Below are 25,172 nucleotides of genomic sequence, written 5' to 3' on the forward strand. Positions count from 1 at the left end.
CCAAAAATCTGTAGCCCAAGTTTATCATAAATCAGTTTAGTCCTAAATTTTGCCTGTTCTAGATAAGCCTATCTTTACCTAATGTTTACTGGAACAATTCCGAGACAGAAAAAACTAAATTTTTCACAATTTTATTTATCCAAAGGTTCACAGAGGCCATATAAATTTAGAGCAGAGTCTCTCAACCTTGGCAATATTAACAGTTTGAATCTTATCATTCTTTCTTGTGGGAGGTTATCTTGTGCATTGTAGGGTGATAAGCAGCATTCCTGGTCTATCCATTACATACCAGTTGCACTCTCCTCACCCTAGTCATGACAACCAGAAACGTCTCCAGACATTGCCCAATGTCCCCTAGGGGGGCAAAATTGCCCATGTTCGAAAACCACTATTTTAGAGGATCTAAGAATTTAACTAACTCATCTTAATCAAATAAAGCATACTTAAGCTTCCCATGGGCCTAAAATTAACTGAAAAGGTCATTTAATGACTGCAACCTAGAAAAAGATATCAAATGTGTGAGCAAAGCCAACAGCCAAGCAATGACTACACACCCGAGAAGTTAATGAAAAACATACCGTCAGATCGAAGGGCAAGACCTAGCACAATCAGCACTCAGAAACATACACTAGAAGCTGAAAGAACTACAACTTAGTTTAGTTTGGAGCTCAGCATTCTCATTACCTTGGAAAAATGGATTTAAGCTCTCGTCTTTCAGATTTAATATGGTAAGAAATGATGCATCAGATTTTCATTTTTTCCATTACAGCCATATTGCAATATATCCCTATAAAGTCTGACCAACTTAGACGCTCCTCCAATTAAATCTTATTTAAGCTATTATCTAATATTTATACATTTTAGGTCCCATTTCTTATGTACTCTAGATGGTTCAGTACATTCTTTAAAATACATCTGTTTATAAAATATATTGCATATCGATAATTCATATTGCAGTACCATAGATCCTTAAACAAAACATTCAATTTCTAATTCTTTATTCCTTGCCCACAATGTTGATAATTCGAGCACTGTGCTAGGCTGAATAATGAACATCCCTCTCACCCAAGATGTTGACACCTTAATCCTTGGAATTTTTGAATGTTACCTTACGTGGCAAAAGTGACTTTGCAAATGTGATTAAGTTAAGGATCTTGAGATGAGGAGAAATCTTGGATTATCAAGGTGCGCCCTAAATGTAATCTCAAGTGTCCTTATAAGGGAGAAAAAGAGGGAGACTTGACTATTATAGAGGAGAAGGCGGATGTGATCACAGAGGCAGAGACTGGAGTGATGTAGCCAGGAGCCAAGGCATGCCAGCCGTCTCTAGAAGTGAAAGAGGGAAAGAACTGATTCTCCCTCTGGAGCCCCAAGAAGGAGCCAGCCCTGCTGGCATCTTGATTTTAGCCCTCATTTTAGGACTCATTTTGGACATGTAACTTCCAAGACTGTAAGAGAATAAATTCATGTTGTTTTAAGTCACTTAATTGTGGTAATTTTTTACAGTGGCAACAGAAAATGAATACAAGTACTACATCAGCATAGCTCTACCAATTTCATATGCAGATTAACTTTCCCTCCGATATAGCTCTATATTTAGCGATATCCGCATTTTACAGATGTGAGACCAAAGCTTAATGAGATTAAGCAATTTTCCAGAAGTTACCTTTCTTATATATGTTATAATTCAAACCCAAAGCTATCTCACCTAAAAGCCTACTCATAGCAAAATAGGTATCATTTGCCTTTTTTAAAAAAGTCACTTACTCCTTATCCTCCATTTAAACCTTCATCCACAGCCAACCACTGCCAATAGTGCCACGTGCATTTGTGTCAGTGAAACTCACTTCACAGCTGAAGTTTGTCACTAAATTCTCATACGAAACTATTTAATTCCAATAGTTAAAAAAAACAAGTTAAAAAAAAAAATTCAGCAGGTTAAAAAGAATCCAGTAGGTTAAAATCCACAGACAACATCTTTCCCATAACAGAATTACAAACATGTAAGAAGTACAGATGACATTAGAAAAAGGAATGTGTTTTTCTTTCTCCTTTGTGAATACATTTTCCAAACCCCCCAAGACTTGTAAAACCAAAAACTCTCCTGAGTAGAAATAAATGAAGTCTGAGGAACTAATTGTCCAAGAAAGATAAAATATTAAAAACAATTACGATTTACCTTTCTTGCAATTCGTACAAAACTGCATGTTTCATTAGAAAGTCAACACCATGCATGATTTAAAATTTTCCATTTACATATACCACCTTTGATAGATTTGCCATTTCTTACTTAGTCTTCCCTACAACACTTGAAATTTCAGAATAGTATCAAAGTATCACCAATCACCTTATTATAAACCACTGAGAAAGAAGGGACATGCTTCAAAGGAATAACACAATTGGCTTTCAAATTCAGACTAACATAACCTCGCCTCTCAATTAACTTTCAAGTTCAACATGCATTCAATCCGGATGTCCTTCAGACTAGTTGACATTTATTGCAATCAATTTCAATTTTCCCCTTTCATTTGTGAATACCTTTTTGAAACTTCCAAGACTAATGAATCTAATGGGTTTTTTCCCCTCTCTTTCCACTTCACCATGTTTAGTCCAAACCAAATTCAACTAATATTTCCCAGGCAACTGTTCTCAGATGAGTCCTTTACATTCCCAGTATTATTATCCCAGCTCAGATTTTAAAATTTAATGAGTTCTTTAATGCCACATATCATCTAATCCCCACGTCTATTCATCCTTCCACACGCTCTGCCCTGGTGGAGAGCCCCAGGTTTCAGAGCCAGAAAGCCAAGGCGTAAGCCAAACGACTTCCTCTCCTTCAAATTCTCACTTCTGCACCAACCAAATCCTATCAATTCTAGCTCCGAAGTATCTCTTGAATTCATCTCTTCTCAGATGTATTTCCACTCTTCAGTCTTTCCCCACTCCTCCTCCTCTTCCACAGAGAGAACCTTCCTAAAATGGAATCTTCTTCATGTCTCTCCTCCCTTAAAATTTCTTATTTCCCTTGAGTCCAAAATGCGGCATTTGTATTCATGATCTGTCCACTCTTAGTCACCTCATTTCTTTTTTTGAGGAAGATTAGCCCTGAGCAAACATCTTTGCCAATCCTCCTCTTTCACTGAGGAAGCCTGGCCCGGAGCTAACATCTGTGCCCATCTTCCTCTACTTTATATGTGGGACGCCTACCACAGCATGGTTTGCCAAGCTGTGCCATGTCTGCACCCGGGATCTGGGCCAGCGAACCCGGGGCCACCCAAAGCGGAACATGCACACTTAACTGCTGCACCACCAGGCCAGCCACTCACCTCATTTCTTGATGTGCACCACCATAAACCCGATACCCTGTCCATAAAACAGCCCTGGAACTCTCTCAACACCCTGATCTCTCCTACCTCCACATAAGAGACAATAGGAGGTTCTCTTCCTAGAAAGCTCTTGACTGTTCTCCCTCTTTTGAACTACTCATCCTTTCAGATCAAGCTCAAATGTCACCAGCCTCTGAAGCTTTCCTATCTTCTCCTAGAAGCCTCTCCCACATGAGCCCATGGGTACCCAATGCAGACTGCTTTTAAAGCACTCCATTATATTATGATGTATCATGGGTATCTTGGCAGTCTCTCCCAATGAACTGTGAACTCCATCAATGGCTCAGTACTTAAAACACAGGAACTAAAATATTACTAGAAAGAACAGATTAATCTTCAGCCTCTTCTAAAAATCTGTCCCACCAAGCATTCAGAATCATTTTTTAAAGGGGCCATTTTGACCATGTCATCGGTTACTCCCTCACACCCCCATTAAATTATAGGGTTCCCCAGGCTTTAATCTTGAACTTAACTCAAGTTACATCCCTCATTTCCATCTTTTAGCCATATCCTGTTGCATCCCATCCTATTCTGACTTCAGTCAAGCAAGTCTAACACACAGGACTTGTTTACTATCACTCCAGGGCCAAATATGCCGTTCCTTCACACTAAATTCCCAGAATCTGTCGCACATTTAACTCTTAAATGTCAGTTTCCGGGAAACTCCCATAGGACAGTGCCATGTACCTGAAATACGACCACTTTAGAGACCCAACAGCTCATGCAAATATGGAGCTATCCCATCATTCATCCACTTGTACCCGTTACTGCTGTTAATACACTTTGTGTAATTGTCTCACCACCTCCAAAGGAACTTTGAGAACTAATCTCATTTTATTTTCACAAAAATTATTCATATACTGCGGGCTTTGTTAAATATCTATATAAAGTGAAGTAAAAATATTCTCAGGATAACAATTTCACATACCTTCCCTTTAGAGTAGTTTCCATTGCTTTATTCCCTATAACAGAGATTCTCAAACCATGGTCTCTAGACCAGTAGCATCCACAGTACCTTAGAACTCATTAGAAATGAAAATTCTCAGCCCCTACTCCATATCTACTGAGCCAGCAACTCGGGGGTTAGGGGTCCAGTAATACATGTCCTAATGAATGCCACCCCGTGATGGCAATGAATGCCAATGATTGACAGCTACTGCCCTAGAAATATACCAAAATTAAAACTACATCTTAAGAGAAACTACAGCTTCAACTAGTTTAGCTACTTCTCTGAAAAAGGAAGTTAAAGTGAAACATAATTCCTCTAGCCTTACCCAACTAAAATTTAAAACAAATAATAAAAAGCATAAAGAAAACTCAAGTTCAGTGAAAAGCCTGGAACTACTGCCAATGATTTTCAAGTGTTTACTAAAAAGCCTCAACACGCTTCACTGTGCTTAGCTGTGCTTAAGAGAGCATCATAAAAATGCCCCCCATTTGCTGCCACTATACACTGAGCTGGCTCTCAGGATGTCTTGGTCCCAGGCTCTAAAGAACAGGAAGGGCAGTGAGTTCATTACTTAACACTCATAAGCACCAACATTCCATGGGATCCAGAAAAGAACACCTGAACATAAAAAACACGCATCTTGAAGCCAGAGAACAATGTTTCAGGAAGCACGGGACTGATTTCTTCTACAAGACTTCTGAAAAGTCAACCACTTCTAGCATTTAAGGAAGGCTATTCAGAAGGATAAAGCAAGTTACTTTTGTTGCATTCATCTTATAATTTCCTCATAATACCTGCATTCCCGTTTTACATCTCCAAAGAAGGGTAACCGGTGAGAAACCAGCCAAGATACATATTTGTATTACCTAATCTCTACTTTGTGTCCCCAGTTAAAAAGAAAGTCTGAATTAAGTAACACTGGAAAAATTCACCTGAACATGGTGAAAGGTTAAATGAGCATAAATCTAAGGCCACCTCATTAGAAAATCCTACACACAAAATTATAATAGCAAAGCAGTTTCCATAAAAATAGTTGTGTGTAAATAGAGTTGTAAATCACCACTAACAAACACTAGCACAAACCAGCTTGTTGAAAATTGGTACAAAACATGGATAAATAAAAATGTACAGTGGATGTACAAATTAAATTGCCACTGGTAAACTTCCTTCTTTATATTCTAAAATGTGAAATAACGTGAACACATTCCAGCCTGCCTTTGAAATTTAAGTCTAGCCCTTATTTTATTCAGATTGCTAAAACTGAAATAGAGTAGTAAATTAAAATGTAGATAAAGTACCAATACTATAGACACTCACTGAAAAAGGAAATGAGGGTAAAGTTAGGTAAAATGAAATATTACTTGTTTGACTCCTTTGCTGCTCTGCTTGAGCTCGCAGTGAGGTACAGTGGAAATAACTACAGGCAAATCAGGAGCCGCAACTGAAGCCAGGACACCTGTCTTAGTTCCCTGGGTGGCCTTGCAATAGGCCCCTGACCTCTTCTGTGAAAGGACTGTATCGGATGAGATGATCTCTTTAGCACCTTCCAGCTCTGATATTCTGATTTTTACCTCTTTAAAAAGAATGTCCCTTAAAAGTACGTTTCTCAAATTAACAATTCCTACTGCAATTTTAAAACTGATATGAAAGGCAACATGGAGCTTTACTAGTCTCTCTAGAAAGCCTTTCTGGTAAGTTCGAAAAAAAACAATGAATACTCACAACTGTAGGACATGACGAAGCATTCTAAACGAAGATAAACAGATGTTCTCACATATTGCCTTGATGGTAATTGTGGGATAATGTGTTGCAGAGTTGAACACTGACAACTTTTTGAATACTCATCTCCTCATAAAATGTCAATTTTTAAAAATCTTATGAAATTAAAAATTCTTTTGAAATCACAATCAAGGTAATTGATAGCAAAGAATTAGTAAGTTATCAAAGTCATTTCAGAAAAGCAATCCTAAGATGTAATAAAAAAGCTTTCAGGGGGCTGGCCCCGTGGCCTAGTGGTTAAGTTCAGTGTGCTCCACTTGGGCAGGCCAGGTTTGGTTCCCAGGCACAGACCTACACCACTGCTCAGTGGCTATGCTGTGGCAGCATCCCACATACAAAATAAAGAAAGACTGGCACAGATGTTAGCTCAGCATGAATCTTCCTCAGCAAAAAAAAAAAAAAAAAAAAAAAGCTTTCAAATGACGTAACCCCAAATTTCTTTGTAAAGTTTCAATAGACTGAAAGAAAGGGCTCAAACATGACTGTCAAATTATCTTCTTAGGACTGGGGGAGGAGGAAGAGAATCCTGAACAAAGTGTTTGGGAGGTAAATGAATGTTTAGAAGCTTATCTAAGGTAAGTTCTTCCTGGTTCCATAATTCTCATCATTTTATGAATGAACTAATTTCAGTACGACTTGAGATCCTTAGACAAGATGAGTTATTACTTATTTCTTGGTGAGATAATGTTCTTCCTACTTCTATACTTTGATACACTGCTACTAAAATTAACAGAACAAATTATCTACTTGTAAACAAGCCTAAGGAAATAGTAAAAACAATCATTTCTAATAATAGACTAGACTAGGTTAAAAGAATAAATTGTTAGTGGGCTGTTCGATAATTTTATGTACTTTAGATTTATGATGCAGAAACAAACATTTTGCTTTCACCTTTTTCATTCTAAGAACACTGTAGAATATTATCTGTTCATATAAAATAAATCCAAATATTTACAATTGTTATAGTAATCAAAATATCCAAGCATTGTGGAGACATCCGTCATTAGTTATCCCTACATCTATAGGCTTCTATTTATTAAGATTTACATTTAATTGGTATATAGTTTTTCATTTACTCTAAATATCAAAGAACAAAACAGAAGCGAAAAAAAAAAAAACCTTCTCTCTTCATATATAAGGATAAGGGTATTTGGAGGTCCGTTCTCTCCCGTTATTTTATGTTGCGTGCATTGAGTCTGTAGGAATGTCGCCTGGGTCATACCATTCTCCTTCGGGAAAGGGAACCACTCTAGTGCCTCTGCCACACCTCTCCTTCCTCCATATATGCTGCTCTTTCTCCTTATATGAACAGAGCTTTATTTTCCTTTCTACCTTATTCTTCCAAGGATAAAGTCATATTACTTAGTTCATTTAAGAAACGCATCCTTTCTATCCTTTCCTTAAGACTCAGCCACACTTTTAACCACAAAGTCATTTTTACTTGCATCTTATTAATTAAGAAATTACTGGGAATTAGACACTAAGGTTTTAAACTAAGGTAAACATATGAAATTAAAATTACTATGAGACCGAATAATATTCTATTGTATGTATATACCACAATTTCCTTATCCATTCATCTGTCAGTAGACATTTAGGTTGTTTCCACATCTTGGCTGTTGTGATAATGCTGCACTGAACAAGGGAGCACGTATAGGTCTTTGGAGATCCTGATTTCAATTCTTTTGAATATATACCCAGAAGTCAAAATCTTGCCATATGCAATAACATGGATGAACCTGGAGGACGTTATACTAAGTAAAATAAGCCACTCACAGAAGGACAAATACAGCATGATTCCATTTAAATGAGGTACCTAAAATAGTTAAACTCATAGGAACAGACAGCACAACGGCAGTTGCCAGAGTCGGGGTGGGGAGGCAGGGAGAGGAAAAGGAGAGCTGCTGTTCAACAGACATTAGTTTCAGTTATGCAAGATGAATAAGTTCTAGAGATCTACTCTAGAACGTTATGCCTACAGTTAACTCTATTGTGTGCTTAAAAATTTGTCAAGAGGGTAGATCTCACCTTAAGTGTTCTTACTACAATTAAAAGCAGATTACTGTGAGAAAATCCATAAATTAATCCATATCTAAGAGAAAAAAGTCAAGAAAAAAGCAGCCACTCAGTGACACTTTCTCTTAGCGTCTTGGGTCCATCCCCTCCTCCCACATATTTCAGCCAAGTAGCCAAGAACCAACCCTAAGTATTATTAGCACCCTCCAGAGTGTTCATGCTGTTACCTAATCATCATTCACCATGTATTTATAATTCAATCTAGCCCTGGGTATACTAAGAGTTAGGAGTTTAAAAATCAATAAAAGTGATAAAATGAAATAAGAAATAGAAGGAAAAAAGCCATCACATAGATTGTGCACAGAATCATAAAGTATCAATAGTAATTAATAATAAAATAGTTAAAGCATAATGAATATTTGCAGTGTCAGGCATCTAAGCCCTTTACCTGTAACCACTCATTTAATTTTCATAATGGTCCCTATGCAGTAGGTACTAGTGTCATCTCCCATTTTACAGGTAAAGAAATTGAAGAACAGAGAAGATAAGGGAACTGACCACAGCTCACAGCTATGCAGTAGGTACTAGTGTCATCTCCCATTTTACAGGTAAAGAAATTGAAGAACAGAGAAGATAAGGGAACTGACCACAGCTCACACAGTCAGCATTGGCTGAACTGCGACTAGTAACCAGGCATCTGGCTTCCCCTCCTAGTGACGGAGGGCTTCCTAGATGAGGCAAGATGGAGCACGGCTGCAAGAATGGCCGTCTAGGGAGGCAAAAGTGAAGCTGACCTAACTAGTTGACAAAGCTTACGTGGTAGAGAAAGAAAAAGGCAGGTGGATAAGCAACAAGTGATCAGACGGCAGAACTCCATAAAAATCTGGGCATTTACTGGACCCTGACATGGTGGGCAAGTGGGAGCCATGATGGGTTCAAGAATGAGAATGCACAGTTCAAGCATACACAGAAGATCTGAGGAGAGTGGTAGACAGAATACTAAGTCTCTTTATGAAAATCAATAGTCGAATTACCATAAGCACTAAATCATCTGATAAACTAAGCCTCCTCGAATTCAAACCATACAGAAACCTTAAAGAAAAACAAAAATTGAACCCTCAATTCATTTGTGAGGGTGAAATCTAAATGCAAAGACACAAGCCTGGCTCACCAGGAGGGCGGGTGAGAAGAGGGAAAACCTTGTGTGCCCACACACAAGGGCACCCCGATCTCCAGAAGCTCATGTGCCTCCTTTCTGACTCTTCAGCACACGAAAGCTTCAATTCAGCAAACTTTTTTTCAGGAAACATTTTAATAGAATATAACATTAACCCCAACAGCTAGTTTTATTAGTGCCTTTAAAATCTACTGAGTATAGAATTTTATCTAAAAATATGCTTCAAATCTCATATCCAAAAGAACTTTCTTGACGTGCTTTCTCTGTATCCTACATTATTGTTTCATAATCCTATCACCACCTTACATTACCTTATATTTATTCACTACTGTCCTGCTTATTAGATTATATGCCCAAGAATGGCAAGACTTTGTCCCCTTTTCCACAAAACCAAATCCCCAGTGCCTAGAACAGTGCCAGGCGCATAGGAGCTCAACCAATGTTTCTTAAACTCATTCATTGATTTATTGAATCAAATTCCCTGCTCACCCACATGCCCTAAAACACTGTTATTTTTCCAACCTTGACGGATAGAAGTGGAAGAGTTTTTGGTTATAAAATTGTGTCAGGATGAATCAGACGTTGTTTTGCAGGCTCTGTGGGTTTATTTTCAGCGCTGTTGTTTGGGAGCAGGCTTTGCAGGGATGGGGGGGGGAACAACAGGGAGATACATTTTTGCTGTGTGAATACAGATGCAATGTGCCTGAAATTGTTCTGTGGGGGGTTGTATGTATTCTCGTCTGAATAGTTGTTTACAAGAGATGAAGAGTTTAGATTTAAAAGATGACAACAGGAGAGAAAAGTAAGCGACAGTTTCTGCTCATGTTGTAGGAGAATGCACAAAGCAAATGAGTGGGGTTAGGTATGGTTGACACTGGCCTGGATTGTTGATACCACACAAACGTGATGTTTATGACTTAAGGACTCCAAGCCTAGGACATACAGTGATGCTGGATTCTCTAGATTGATATAAATATCCAACTGGGTCCAGGGGAGAAGCCCATGGCCTTTCCCTTGCAGGGGTAACGTTCCCACTTTGAGTTATTCCAAAGCAAAGTGGTTCGGAGGACAGGAAATCAGACCTACCCTTTCCAGAAGGCACTACAAAAAACAGATTTTGAACTTCAACAAAAAGAGGAAATTCTATCTGAATTTAAAGGAAGGGGGGAAAAAGACAAGAGTTAAAGCTATAACAGTAAGACAGTATGCGATACGGGCAAGAGGTCAGGTATACAGATCAACTGAACAGGGCAGTCAGAAATAGAGGCACACTTACGTGGACAACTGAGGAGGAGGGAAAGAGAAGACTGAGTCCTCAGCCATCGCTCTCTCCACCCTCCTGTCTGAGCTGGGCTCTGTTCTCTTACAAATGCCTATTAACTCTTCACAGATGACTCCCAATCTACACACCCAGCCATAATTTCTGATTAAATACATTGACAACCCCCACATTTTCATTTGGATGTTCTACTGTCCTGTCCAACACAATGTGTTAAAACCTCATTCCCTTCTTGCCCCCGAATTGGCTGCCTTTCCTGTTTGTGCCAATGGTTGAACAAGCTCAAAAACTGATTCTTCTCGCTCCTTCACTCTAGTCAACCCCCACTATATCTTCAAACATCTTTGGCATTTCTCCTCATTTACATTTTCACTGCTTTCAGCAGTTGGAATCCTATTAAAATTATCAAAAAAAAAAAAAAAAGTCATGGACTGCAACAATTTCCTAACATCCCTTCCAGCCTCCCAGCTAGTTCTCAATCCATTTTATATACTAAACCCCATATTTCTAAATCTCTGCTTTTACCATTTTAACCCTCTGCTCAAAAGCTTTTGGTAATAATCGTACTACCTATGCACTAAAATTTAAAGCCCTAGCCAGGATACTCGAGGTACCACTCAAGCTGGTCCCAACCTACCTGTCATTCTGCCTCCAATCTGTCAAACTAGACTAGAGACTCATGACATGCTTCCCTGCACCCTCCTCCCCCGACTGCCAAAAAAAAAAAAAAAAAAGCAGGCCTCACGAATGGAGATCTTATTTAACTTTACTCACTCCTTTACATCTAGAAGACTCTGCAAAATGTTTGATTTGAACTTCTTGCCTCTGTGCCTTTGCACAGCCCAATCTTCTTGCAGTGGTCTCCCACTTCTCACTCAACTCCTACTCATCTTTAAGATCCACACTCAAGCCTTACATCCTCATCAATACCTTCCTTAAACTCTCACTCCAATGTGTGATCACTGTCGTTTATTGCCTAAATCCTTGTTACTCACAGTGTGGTCTTCACTGGCATGACCTGGGAGTTTGCTAGGAATACAGGATCCCAGCCCTGCCTACAACTAATGGATTCCAGAATCCGCATCTGAACCAGATCTCAAGCTGTTTTATACGCACACTGAAGTTTCAGAAGCACTTGTTTAAAGCACTCTTACTCTCAAGAAAGTCTGGGTAATTTCTCACTCAGAGCTTCTAAAAATTACAAATCCCTCCCTATCTCCAGAACTTCTTTCCTACTCAACCAACTTCATGGAGCTCACTCTGACAGATACACATTAAAAAAAATTCCTTTGCAGGGGGCCAGCCCAGTGGCTCAGTGGTTAAGTTTGCACATTCTGCTTCTGCAGCCCAGGGTTCACAGGTTTAGATCCCGGGCAAGGACCTACACACCGCTCATTAGGCCAAGCTGAGGTCACATCCCACATACAAAATAGAGGAAGATTGACACAGATGTTAGCTCAGCGCCAATCTTCCTCACCAAAAAAAAAAAAAAAAAAAAAAATCATTTGCTTAATCATCATATCTTTCATTAGGACATGCTAAGAGGCAGAATTTTATAATACAACACTGAGTTTGGAGTCATAATGAGGGTTCCCTCTTACACTAAGCCTGTGACCTTGAGTAAGCCAATGAACTTCTTAGTTTCCATATCTGTAAACTCAGGCAACCACCCTATCTTATGAAGTGGTCAGGAAATTATACAAGGCATTAACCAAAGTGTTTAAATGTTTTCTTTCCACTCCTACTTTCAAAAGCAGTATTTTTTCCTCTCTTTACATATTTAATAGCCTTAAAACTCAAGTGCTTTCTTCTATTGCATCTAAACCATCCCACTAGCTATGTTAAAGGAGAATTGTCCTTGTTTGTATTCTTCTTGGATTTTCCAAGATATCTGTATCTTGGGACTATGATTAGTATCACGTGTCTTGGTGCTCTAAAACATCATATTCACAAAATAAAAGTTTAATAAATATTTCTTCCTACTAATGAAAGGCAATCATTCCTGATGGTTTACTTTTAACTGCTTACAAGAAACAATTTAATGACTTGGTAAGAGAAGAAGTAATCACTCCATTTATTCTAAGTCTTGGTAAAGGAATTCTGAAAGTGTTTCCGTGCTTGAGTCATTTCTTGGACTTTGCTTTTCTGAGTCACTATCTGATCCCCTACTCTCTTTTCTGCAATGAGAGAGGAGTTTCATCTTACTGGAATTAGACTGTGCTATTTATTGTTACACTTGATGCTCTATGCTCACCACCTGTTTCAAACTTTCCAATGGCTACATTGATAGAGGGCTTTGGGCAATGTACCGAAGTCATTTTTCTTCTCTATTAGGTAACAACTTATCTTTTGCTTAGTTTGGGCTTTTAAATAGGACTTCAAATTATTAATCATTAAGGCTTTGTATAAGATTTAATATACAATGACCCAAGCTATAACAAAAATAATATCCCATTCTATAATAATAAGCACTTATTCCCAGCCAAAGATATTTAGGAGTCATGGTTTAGTTTGGTTTTAACAAGATTAAGTAAAATAGAGCATCAAAAACTGGTAAATAAGAAATTATTCTAAATAAAATATATTTACCAGTTCTATTTTTAAAAGACAGGTTCCATGTGAGTGCTATAAAGGTCAAAGTATGGTAGTACAATCTTGAGCAATTTAGGTTATAAGGTTTTACAATCCTCAGCCTTTAACAGGAATGTTCTACTATCATGGCAAATACGACTGAACATTCACAAATATCTGCATGACAGTCATAAAACAGGCATTTATGTGCACTTATCAATAGAATCCAGATCTTCTATTATTTCTCAACTAGTCAGTGTTGTTAAAAGACCACAAATGTAGCATTTCTTCTATTCTAAGACACATGTGTTCATTTAACATTCCTAAAATTAGAAGGTCTTATAATCACTGATCTTAGATCTGACAGCATATTGTAGTATTATATCCATTTGAATTTACTTAACTCACAAACTAGGAAAAAATTTTAAAATCATAATGCAAAGATACGTTTAGATATATCTGCCTTGTATCAAATGAGGTAATATCAATCACGTACACAAATCCATTTTGGGTATAGCTGGCTTGGTTAAAAAGCAACTCATGACAACTTCAGTCACATAGCACTAGAGAGAAAACAGCCTTTAAAAATTTGCTGATATGTCTGTTTAGACAATACAGTGGAAGGAGTCCAAGCTTTGTAGGCTAAGCCACCCCCTGAATTAAAATCCTAGTTCCATTATTTTCCCAAGGTCACATAGCTAAGCAAGTTACTCTTTGACTCATTTCACTTCAAGCATCTAAAGCAAAATGGAAACACCTGACTAGGCTGTTACTGGGTCAGAAATAACTAACGTTAAACATCTGACAGTGCCTGATAAGCTCTTATCCAATTTGTCTAAACCTGATTGAACAGCAGTGATAGGAATATTTCTGAAATACCCTGGACACTCCAGTACAGTGGTTTCCTTACCTAGTAGCTATTCATCACTGTAAAGCCAGCATTCCCATAGAGTTGTAAACTAGAAATCATTCCAATGCTCCTTAAGACACAAAAGCAAGCATTAAGTCTTAAAAAGGCTTTTCATCTCCATTTTTGGTTTTAAACTCAAGGTAGAAGACGACTAGGTCTTGGTCCTCTTCTACTCACCCAGGATTTAGGATATATACATGGTGGATATCAAAAAGCCAAAAGATGTGGTCACAAATAGCCACAAGATAAAAGGTCTACAAGTGAGAGGACTCAACACCCTTGTACTAAGCCTCATATACCCAACCACCCTCGTCAGCCTCAGAATTTTGCTGCTTCTTCCTACCCTAGAGGCAGTCACCTCTGGCTCCAGCAGCCCAAAGTTTACATTAATGGATGTCAGAGTCTTTAATAGACTTTTTTCTCCTCTTTCTTGTAAGCAGAATGAAAAGGAAAATGGAAAATATAGTGAGAAAGTATAAAGAGCTCTATTTCTTAATCTGAGACTCAGTAAGCTCTGGACACCCATATTTAATTCTAAGACTCCTCCTATTTCTCCTCCAAGACAGAGATCAAGCCCCCTCCCCCAGTGAAATGAGTTCATCACTAAAAAAAGACAAGGATCTGAGGATGCTTAGAATCTGGTGTCTCACTCTTCGAAGCTTTATACAAATTTTCACATATGTCCTTATTTAATGTATGTGTGTGCTCGACTACACAATATTTCATAGGTGAATATACATGATTATACACAAAATAGAGCATGAGATAATACCTAGTAGAGATTTTTCCTTCTCAATATTAAGCCAAAAGAAATCTAATAGCATGTCAGCCAAATTTTCTACCCAGATACACTGATTCTTTTGATTACTTCCATATCTCGGTAAATTAAAAAAAAAAAAACAGAACAAAAACATTTCCAAAGAACCAATACTATTATAACATAATGAAACAGTGAAACATAATAACAATGATACTTGGTAGTCTTGGTATTTAATTAGGGATATCTCCCCCAAATTTCTCAAAGCATAGTGAGCAAACTCTTGTTCAATGGATAGTGGTTAATGCAAACAGAGCTTAATTCAAAGCAGCTAGTTCCCTTGGGCAGACTAGAGTCCCCATTTTTTCCATTTTTAACTTAAGAAAAACTGCCTTACCTGAAGTGTGTTCATAGGATGTTTTTAATCAACTCCCTTTTGAATGGAATCTTACTGTACTATCATTTACATTTAAGAATAACATTAATGTGCATTACTTAAATTTATACAGCAAGCGTATTTTTTATGTTTCCTTAAAATTAAAGATTTTTCAGCAACACTTTGGGAACATGTATTCTTAGGTTTCCTGCGCATATTTGGTCAGTGGTGTCTGAAGCAATGGTATTAAGCTCTTCAAAAGAAAAAGTGATGACACAGCACCCTGCCTCCCAGTTCAGTAGGGATGCTTAGAAAGATATGCCTTGGAGAAAATGCAGACTAAGTCTATCAGCAGCCAACCTCACCTGGGATGGCTTCTCAGCATAACAAATTATACCACATCAATTACTCCTAAAACGCAAGTACTCCATTAACCTAAACTCTTAAAAATAATAGTCAATCTACTTAACATTTGACAGTGAGGCTCTAAAAGAAAAGAAATCCAGTTATAATGTTACGCCAAAGCCCACTCACATGAAACTATACTTCTTAGCTTCTTGACTTTCATTGTATGCAAGTACAACTGGAACTAAATAATAAGCAAGTCTTCTGACCTCACAAACAGTGTCCATTGCTATTTTTTTAGTATCTAGGGGGAAAAAACAAGTATTTCAGATAATATAATCTAGACCTTTTAAGCTATTAGTATGGCAGCCTTTTGATGAACAAAACAGATGAGAGATGCCCAAAAGGAGCAGCTAAGTTTTCTGTCCAGTGGGAAACACGGCTGCAGTGTGCGTTTGAGTTCAGTGAAGTCAAGATTATGAACCCCTATTCCAAAAGGAAAATCCATAAGCCCTGCAGAAGCCTTTTACAGAACAGTGTCTGAACTTGCCTCAAGGATAATCCTCCTCATGACCAAAATGACAAATTTTTACAGAAATGAAGGAGAGAATGGGACAATAAAAATAAATGAATAAACAAAGTGAAGTTTTGGATTTGGATTTGCATTGTAGACTGGTTGTGGTTTTATGAAAGCATTTTTTATCTGCTTTTTAAAACATGGAAACACTTTTTTAAGAAATGGATTCAAATAAAAATATTTACAATATTTCAGAAAATATACAAAAACATGAGTTCTCAAATTAATAAAAGTGTATTGGTTCCACATACAGAGAGTCAAGAGCAAATAACTTACCCATCCAGTCTCTGGTTTCCAGCTTTGATATGCTAACAAAATAGGTAAATTGCAAAAAGTTGACTAAACATGAATGTCAGAAAAAAAATTTTTAATATCCACTCCCAATTAAAAGACAAGATCAGTCTAAAAAGTGAGCAGAGGGAGGAAAAGTAACTGTCTAAGGTCCTTCAGCCACCAAGTGACTGAAGGGATGGAATTAAACCCATGACAGGGTCCAGCTAAAACCCTGGTCTCATCCAAGATGCTTATCTGTTCAAGACAACTGATGTACATCCACTGAACTTCTTGTTCCATCCTGGGAGAAGGTGACTGAGAAAATCAGCCTAGGGTATCAAATGAACTGTTAAGAAATCATCAAGTTTCTGCATACTCATATTCTTCAAATAGTTTTATCCTACCAAAGTCAAAGGTAATTCGTGACTTTTTGTTTTTATTGGCTTTGGTGTTGAATGCTAGGCAAATGTAAAAGGTATCAAAGCAGGTAGCCTGACTTTGGAAGGAACAAGGCTTACTGTAAACCTGTTGGTAAAATTTCTTGAAGCAATTTTAATGACTTCTCCTAAAAAGTTACCTCCACTATGGGTTCCTCCTTTTAAAAATTTCTATTCCTTGCCCTTGAGCTTCCACGAGATATGCCAGTTACCTATATAACCATACTTTGCCACCCAAAAGTCTTAAGCAAATACTTAGATTTATTTCACAAGATGAAAAATGACTGGTCACTATAATATGAAGACATTAAAATGTTTCTAAAACTTCATATAAGCATGGAATATCCCTCAAATGTCAGTTAAACATTATTAGTATTTATCATTTATACATTTGCATAAGGATTAAAACTTCTACCATGAAAGGCCATCATTATTCTGCAATGATAAGTGAAAGGCAATTGAAACCAAAAGTTCAATGACTTCCTCACCAGATCTGCTTTGAAGTTTTGAAAAATGAGAAGAAAAAGAGGAAGGCTGGACAAAGAAGAAAAAAAGTCAGTTGCCACCTTCAAAGCCTGTTTTAAATATTTCCAGGAAGTCTTCACAACGAAAATTTAATTTTCAAATAAATATTTAACCCCTAAGGTGTGAAGAACAAGGAGATAAAGGGAATAATACATTTTCCCCGCCCTCAAATAGTTTCCAGTCTAGGGAAAAATTAGAGGGAGATGAAAACAAGAAGTGCTTTGAAAGCCCAGATGAGAAACCAGTGTCACCTCCAATTAGAAGTGTCTCCAGATTAAAAAGTTGAAATATCTATTCATCTCTATTTTCCCAGAGAATCCTGTGTGCTTATCTTATCACATGTATTCTAACTGAACTTATGGGGACACTTCCTCAATTATAATGTGAACCCCACTAAGGGAAGGCCTCCAGCTTATTTATATCTGTCTCAGCACATGCCACAGAGAAGATGCTGAATCAATGCTTCTCGTATGATAAACAAGTGAATGACTTCTCTGAAACCAAAAGTGCCCCTCACTGGATTGAGCACCATTTTCTACTCTGTGGCTTCAGAAATAGATGTAAGCACACATATACCCTCACACAAATAATCACTTAAATGAGAGCAGAATACAGCTTGAAACTCAGAAAAACAATGCTTAATATTTCCAGTTGCTGGTGAAGCTCTCATTTTCAAAAGTGACTTGATGGGACTACAGGCATGATAATGTATAAATTTTTTAAAGTTTGATTAATTCACCATAGACAGCCCTAAAAACAATAATTTGGAAGAAGAATCTCTTCAATAAAAATCTGTCTCTTTGATTTAACCCTTTGAAGGACCTCATTATAAAACAAATGCTTTCTGGTCAGGGGAAGTAAATTGTACCATCCTCCCATGAAATGGCTCATGACAACTGCTAATCAGATGAGCTGCCAAGTGAGACTTTTTGGAGCAATAAATACAGGTCAGGTTACTTTTGAAAATAAAGACCCTGGCCAGAGAAGGCCACAACATCAAGTGTCACCCAGCAAGCCAAGACACAATCAGGCCCAATGGCTTTTTGGATTTAAGGGACTGGAGAGCTGAAGAAGGAGACAGAGTATCCAGAAACTAGTTTATCTATCCAAGAAGTAAATTAAGAACTACACAGAGAGAGAAAGAAATATCAGATAAACCCTCAGTTATTCTACAGCTTGCCCCACCATCAGACCTTCCTCATATCCAGCAACCTTTCTCTGCAGCTAAGCAGACTTAGATATTCGAATTTTGCAATTAAAGAACATTTGAAAATGCGGCCATACATTTTCTGCTGCTGGCCTTAAACAGAGCCTCAGCAACCCGAAAGAATTAACGTTCCTCCTTCAGCAACTACCTAAGACTAGAGAACAAGAGAATGGGGTAGACATGTGTGCAGTGCAAACTTCCTTTCCGTTTCACTCTCTTCTAATTAGTTAGTAGGAAGGGAACATCTTAAAATAGTAACATGAATTGACAGGTGGATGTCACCATGCTCAAGTTACAGATCCAAGTTTGGATATCACTGAGCTTGTTTTTTTCCTTTTAGCAGATTAAGATGTGGAGAAACATTTGAAAGAATCTGAAAAAATGTAAAACCAGGTTTAAATCAGAAAAAAGGTGAAAGTTACATAATTCAAAGTAGGTATATATTCTACTTGCATAAATAAAAATCTTAAGTAAATACACATACACACATTCACATCTCAAGCCCAATTTGGCAGACTGTTAATAGAGCGCCATCTGGGAAACTGATTCCTAAGAAATGACTTTACAGTATTGCCAGAGAAATCGAGCACCCTTTTGACGCTTTAGAGAACAGTTAAATCCTTAAAATATCATTCTGAGTCTCCTTTATTTTCACAAGGGAGATATATGTTAATACTAATTTTGCTTCCAACTACTGTTCCTTTGGCAACTAGCACATATAAAAACAAGATTCTTGATTTCTGTACCCTCCATTTGACAGACTTCTTAAACTCAGTCAATATCAAGGTTTGAAATTATATTTTATACCTAAAATATTAATAACCTAAATAATGAAAAAGTCTGTACTAGAAAATAATTTTTCTTTGCATCACTGAAATATTGTGTTCAAAAGTCCTGCTATCCTGTAATTTTATTATGAACAGAATGTGTCTAAGGAAACGCTAAAAACTGGATTGGAACTGTAAGGGGGAGGAAAGAAGAAACATGTTTACAATCTGTTCAAATTCTCAGCTTAAAAATTTCAATATATAATTTTTGGTTAGAGCAATGGTTTAAATAGAGGACTTAGTCTATGAGTTAAATTGCTAGACATTTAAAATTAAAACCTTTAATGTCCAACCCTACCTTTATGTCAACTTCAATTCCTCCAATACAGGACCTCTGGGCTACTCTGTTGAGTTGCTTTCTACAATGAGCAATTGCTCTGTGCTTCTTAATGACCAGATGCCACCCCAGACCATGACACTTACTGTAGGAGCTCTCCAGTGTGCTGTGGCATGGTGTTATGGCCACTTGGCTTGCTCTCCTACAAACCTTTTACAGAAAGTCTGCAGAGACAGCTCTGTGGATTGTCTGTGCTTCTAAGTTAAGTACAGATATTTAGTAAAAGGGTGATAATAATGATGCAGTTATTCACTGATACAGAAGCTAAATTTCATGACTTCAGTAAACATCTTAACTCGGATAAGTTCTACCTCAATCTATCATTCATGGAGGTTAAGTCACAAATTTGCTTATTAGCTTTTTGAGAAGAGGTAAAGATGTGTGCTGGCCCCATGGCCAAGCAGTTAAAGTTCTGCATGCTCCACCTCAGTGGCCCAGGTTCAAGGGTTCAGATCCCAGGTGTAGACCTACTCCACTCATCAGCCATGCTGTGGAGGCATCCCACATACAAAAAAGAGAGGAAGATTGGCACAGATCTTAGCTCAGGGCAAATCTTCCTCACAAAAAAAAAAAAAAAAAAAAAAAGTAGTAGTAAACATGGATCCTATCCATTAAAGAATGTCAAAATTAAAAGTATCAACTGACTTGAATATATGCAGTCCCAAAATAAATGGAATTCAAGCATACTTGGAAAAATTCAAACTACTACTTCCTGCAAGAAGTAAAATAATTCAGTCAGAAAATTCAATCACATATTAATATGTGTAATTACAGAAATATAAAGAATATCCTAGCTCTGTTTGACTAGTGAAAAGTTATTGCAGATTAAATGGTAAATCTCAAATTGCTGGAAAATAAGTTTTGGTAGTTAGAGTCTGGATTACTGAAATTATTCAATAGCACTGGCTCTTTAAATTAATTGCTTCTGCTCCTGCCACTCATCCTCTCCAAGGCACTGTATGCCATCGACATTTTTGCCACTGCTGTCCACTAACAAAAGATACCTCACATTTGCCAACTTGGAGGGTATAAACTGTCCTTTCCTATTTGCTCTCAGCATGTCATGCAAACGTGTATGTTAGATTGCACTCACAGTAAGACCAACAGGTCTGTGCACTGTTAATTCAGTCTCAGCAGTTGAGTTTTTTTAACAGCTGAGGTTTTTTTTGTTTTTTTGTTTTTAGATTGGCACCTGAGCTAACAACTGTTGCCAATCTTTTCTTTTTCCCCACTTTTTTTTCTCCCCAAATCCCCCCAGCCCATAGTTGTATATTTTAGTTGTGAGTCCTTCTAGTTGTGGTATGTGGGATGCCGCCTCAGCATGGCCTGATGAGCGGTGCCATGTCCGTGCCCAGGATCCGAACCAGTGAAACCCTGGGCCGCCGAAACGGAGCATTCAAACTTAACCACTTGGCCATGGGTCTGGCCAGCAGTTGAGTTTGACAGACTATTTAAAGTAGTCAAGTAGTTTGCCACATTATTGCTAATTCTAATGTATACAGGTGAGCAAAATGATGTCAAAGTACACATTACTGCACACTGAAATTATGAGTGAGTTGCTTTTAAATGGACAAAACTAACATGGAAATGAATACATGGAAAGTTAGTAAGTAAAAAGCTATATAATAGCAAAATGTAAAAGTCAGTCAGTCAGTATCCTTCATTTCCACATGATTATCTTGCTAGCAGAGTCAAAATAGGTATGGAATTTGATGTCTAAGACATGGTTTCTCAACCTTGTCACTATTGCTATTTGGGGTCAGAAAATTCTTTGTTATTGGAGCTGTTCTGTTCATTAAAGGGTATTTAGCATCACCTCTGACCCACTAGATGCCAGTAGCACCCCCACCACAGCTACAACAACCAAAAGTATCCCCAGACATTGCCAAATGTCCCATGGGGGGGCAAGGCTGCCCCCAGCTGAGACCCACTGGTCTACCAGCAGCAAGTCCTTTAATCCACAATAAGGATAGCACAAGATTCCTGACGTATAGGAGTCTCCACAGTGGATAGGAACAAAAACTAAGCGCTAAGAAATGCATTACTATTTCCTAGGCAATTAATTGCTTTCCTTTAAACCTGCTTCCTGTTATAAGAAAGCTATCCCAGGGCATAAGAGCTGAGATATTGAAATATCTCCATATTTCTCTATGAGCCATTTGCCAGCTTCCTTGTTTCATAACTGGGAGGCTTCCTTGCTTCTACTGCGTAGACTCAGGGTTGACCGCTGTGCTCTTTGGTTCAACGAGATGGAATTATCAGAGGAAATGTTTTCCAGCCGAGTCAAGGTTCTCACTCTGGCGAACTCGCTAGTACTACTCGGGCACACCTTGCTTTGATGGACTTGTGGTTTCCACTGAAACAAGTTGTTCTGCATACTTCTACTACAGCTGTAACTACTTGACCTCCCGGTTTCAGTTTGTCAGTAATTTTGCTGAAGGCTTAGCCCAGATACTGGTTTTTCCTAAACACTTTAGACCCAACATTTCATGAAATAGGCTCCAGGCAAGCTTTGCTCAGAGCACCCTTGGAATTGGGAGCCAACAAACATGTTTTGCCTAGTCCACAGCCTACTCAAACATCGGCTCGAGTTTCAACACAGTATGATTTTCACGGGAAAAGATGTTTATTCTTAATAGACAGCAACAACTTAAGAAAAAGACTTTCCAAGTCAAAACTTTCTTTGCCCATCAGAGTGGTCTTATGTCTCTTAGGGAAAATACAACAAGTTTTATCGATAGTTATTTTTCTCGGAAATTAAACATGACTTTGCATACTCCAGAAGTAAACATGCCATTGAAACATGTCAATGAAACTTAGGATTCCTCAACTATCTTTCGATTAATCAGAAATGCAGACACACTCATGCGTGCTATACACATATCATTGCTGTGTCATTTAGAAACGCTTATTCAACAGAAGTAGAAGCATATAGGTTCAAAACGACTTGTTCATTTAAAAATATAGAGAGAGTTTTAAAAGATTGATTCTACCTGGAACTTTGGGTCATACTGCTAAAAGACAATGTGTACTACAAAAGACATTTATATACAGTGTTAAGTTTCTTTAGAAAAAAATGTTAGCTGTATTTAAGATTTTATAGTCAATTTTTTTAATAACTATTGAAGCTATTACGACAGGGATATTGACCATGTAAACTAAATCTTTGAATTGGCAGAAACTAACTTTTCCATTTCTATTATTTCTATAGATAGAATACTAAGTGTTTGTTTTCTTCCTTGGAAAAATGTGAATTAAGTTTAAGAGCCACGATGATAAGGAAGTTGTCACTACAAAATTAAATCATTTTCCTGTCACATTTAGCTGGTAACATGAGTTTATTCTGATTCACTGAAAGCAAATTATAGAGGAAAAGAAAAATCTCACAAGAGCTTGAAACCAGATTTCCTGAAACCATATACTCACACATGAACACCGTTTTCCATCTAAAACCCAACAGAAACACCTGCGAACATGTTTTCACCGCCCCCCCCACTTTCACTTTCTCAACCATACTATTAAAATAGCGAAAAACAGTTGATTTTTAAAAATCAGCCACAATTGACAAGGTCATTAGTGTTATATGTCAGTCCCAGGCACTGCTGCCTTCCAGATATTAAGAAAGTCTCTTTTACCACCGTCTCACTCTCATTTGTATGTTAGCAATTATGTCTTAATTCCAAATGTATAAAAACTATTTTAAAATGTCTTTTTACTCTGTAAGCTATAATATAATCTCTAAATTTGCTTTAGAAGTATAATGAGAATCCTCACCATTAGCAACCAAACACTACCGTGTTGGACAAGCATTAAAATATAAACTACCATTTCGGTTGGTATCGAGATTTAAAATAAGACCATGACATGTCGATTACAGACAGCTTCACATTCACAGTCCCTAAGCTATTTTTTAAGTAGTCTGCTTTGGAATGAGAACAGAGGAAGACAGAAGAACGATTTTTCAGTAATCATGAACTCTCAGGAATACTTTTCACTTAAGCAACAAGCCCCTAGTTTAAAAAATATATATAACAAACCAGAGAAACTTACTTGACAGTGACTCGATTTGATAAATCCTGTAGATCCCCAGGATGGAAAAGCTGGGCTTCTTTCAATCCAATCTGTTCACACGCTTTCAAGAAAACGTTTATATTATCCTGTGAAAAGAAGTAGAAAGTGATTGCTTAGCCGAGCTCTCTCTCAGACAAAGGTTACAAATCTTTATGATATAAGTTCCCAGCTTCAAAGTCCAACTGCAGCCAGCAAAAAAGGAGGGAGCAAGACCAATGCATACATATACTTAAAAGAAATACACGGGCATGTTTAGCCTTTCAGTCTTCCAGAGCATAAACGGTAGTGAAATCTTATGCCTGGGCGGGCATATGCTGTTTCTGTGATCTTTGTGACTGGCACGTTAAACATTACCTGTTATAGGACAAGTGCCTAGCCACTGAGCAGTAATCTACACTTTGATGTCAGCTCTGCTCTGCAAACAAACGCCCTCTTCCCAGCTTTGCACGACAAGCCTCACCTCTCCTCTTTAAAAATAACTCCAGCTACTGACATTCACCCACCCAGAAACTGTTGGCAAGGAAGAATCAAGAGGAGGAACGTTCTGTTTCTATGATTACAAATTACCGAACGACTGTGGAATACCATACCTGGAATCTGGGCTTGGTTGCTGAGCCGGCTCTTGACAGACAAGGAAAACATACAGTAGGACCCAGGAGCAGCCTAGTGTTCATTGGCTAGATCGCACAGTTCAGGTGTGGTACATTACTCATGCCCTGCACCTGCCTCTGAAACTGCCTCCAAAAAATGAAAATCTAGGTTGCCCTGCTATCTAATTTCAAAACCAAAATCATCCACTCACAAAGCAATGCTTTTCATTCATATAAACTACTACACAGACACTGACTACAATTTATTCCTTCTTACAGTCAGCTGTATTCAGAGACACACATTTGGTGAGCAGAATGAGCCTGAGCTTCCATCTTCACTCCTCTTAAAGAAAACCCTTTATGGAGCTGAGCTTGTGATGATCCCATGCGGATTCTGCCTTCGCTTTGTTAGGGTTTTCAGGCAAGAGAACGGCCTCCTAGCATGCCAGACACATTCGTCCACAAGACAGACGAGGAGGCTAAATCCAACAGCTTGGATTCTTGGAGGGTGAAGGGACTTAGGGAAAGGGCAAGCAAATGTATGGAGAGACAAAAGTAATATTGATTGCTAGGAAACTAAGGGACATTAAAAATAACCTACTTGTAGAGTGGGAGGTTATTCCAGTGTACTATTAGTAACAGGCAGTGTGAACTTGCTAGCTGAAAACTGAAGTCTATGATTCATTTTGAATAAGAGGTCAAAGACTAAAGGAACTTATAAATCAGAAGTTGAACAGTTCAATGGAAGGTGTTTAAATTGACTGCAGAAAAAACGTACTGGAA

General features: G+C 37.9%; 1 protein-coding gene across 10 annotated transcripts in view; it reads right to left on the reverse strand.

The window, feature by feature from the left end:
• The window catches only part of LMO7 (LIM domain 7), a 188,817-nt gene that overhangs the window by 69,163 nt on the left and 94,482 nt on the right, over positions 1 to 25,172 (reverse strand). For 8 of the 10 annotated variants that reach the window (XM_046663841.1, XM_046663849.1, XM_046663848.1 and 5 more), the window contains one exon: positions 23,779 to 23,885. In XM_046663841.1, coding sequence (XP_046519797.1) covers positions 23,779 to 23,885 — 107 coding nt within the window. Of the gene's footprint in view, positions 1 to 23,778; positions 23,886 to 24,389; positions 24,495 to 25,172 lie in introns of those variants that run through there. The other 2 variants (XM_046663847.1, XM_046663845.1) reach the window with 1 other exon arrangement.

Source organism: Equus quagga, chromosome 6 (assembly GCF_021613505.1).
Source record: "Equus quagga isolate Etosha38 chromosome 6, UCLA_HA_Equagga_1.0, whole genome shotgun sequence".
NCBI classification, from domain to species: Eukaryota; Metazoa; Chordata; class Mammalia; order Perissodactyla; family Equidae; genus Equus; species Equus quagga.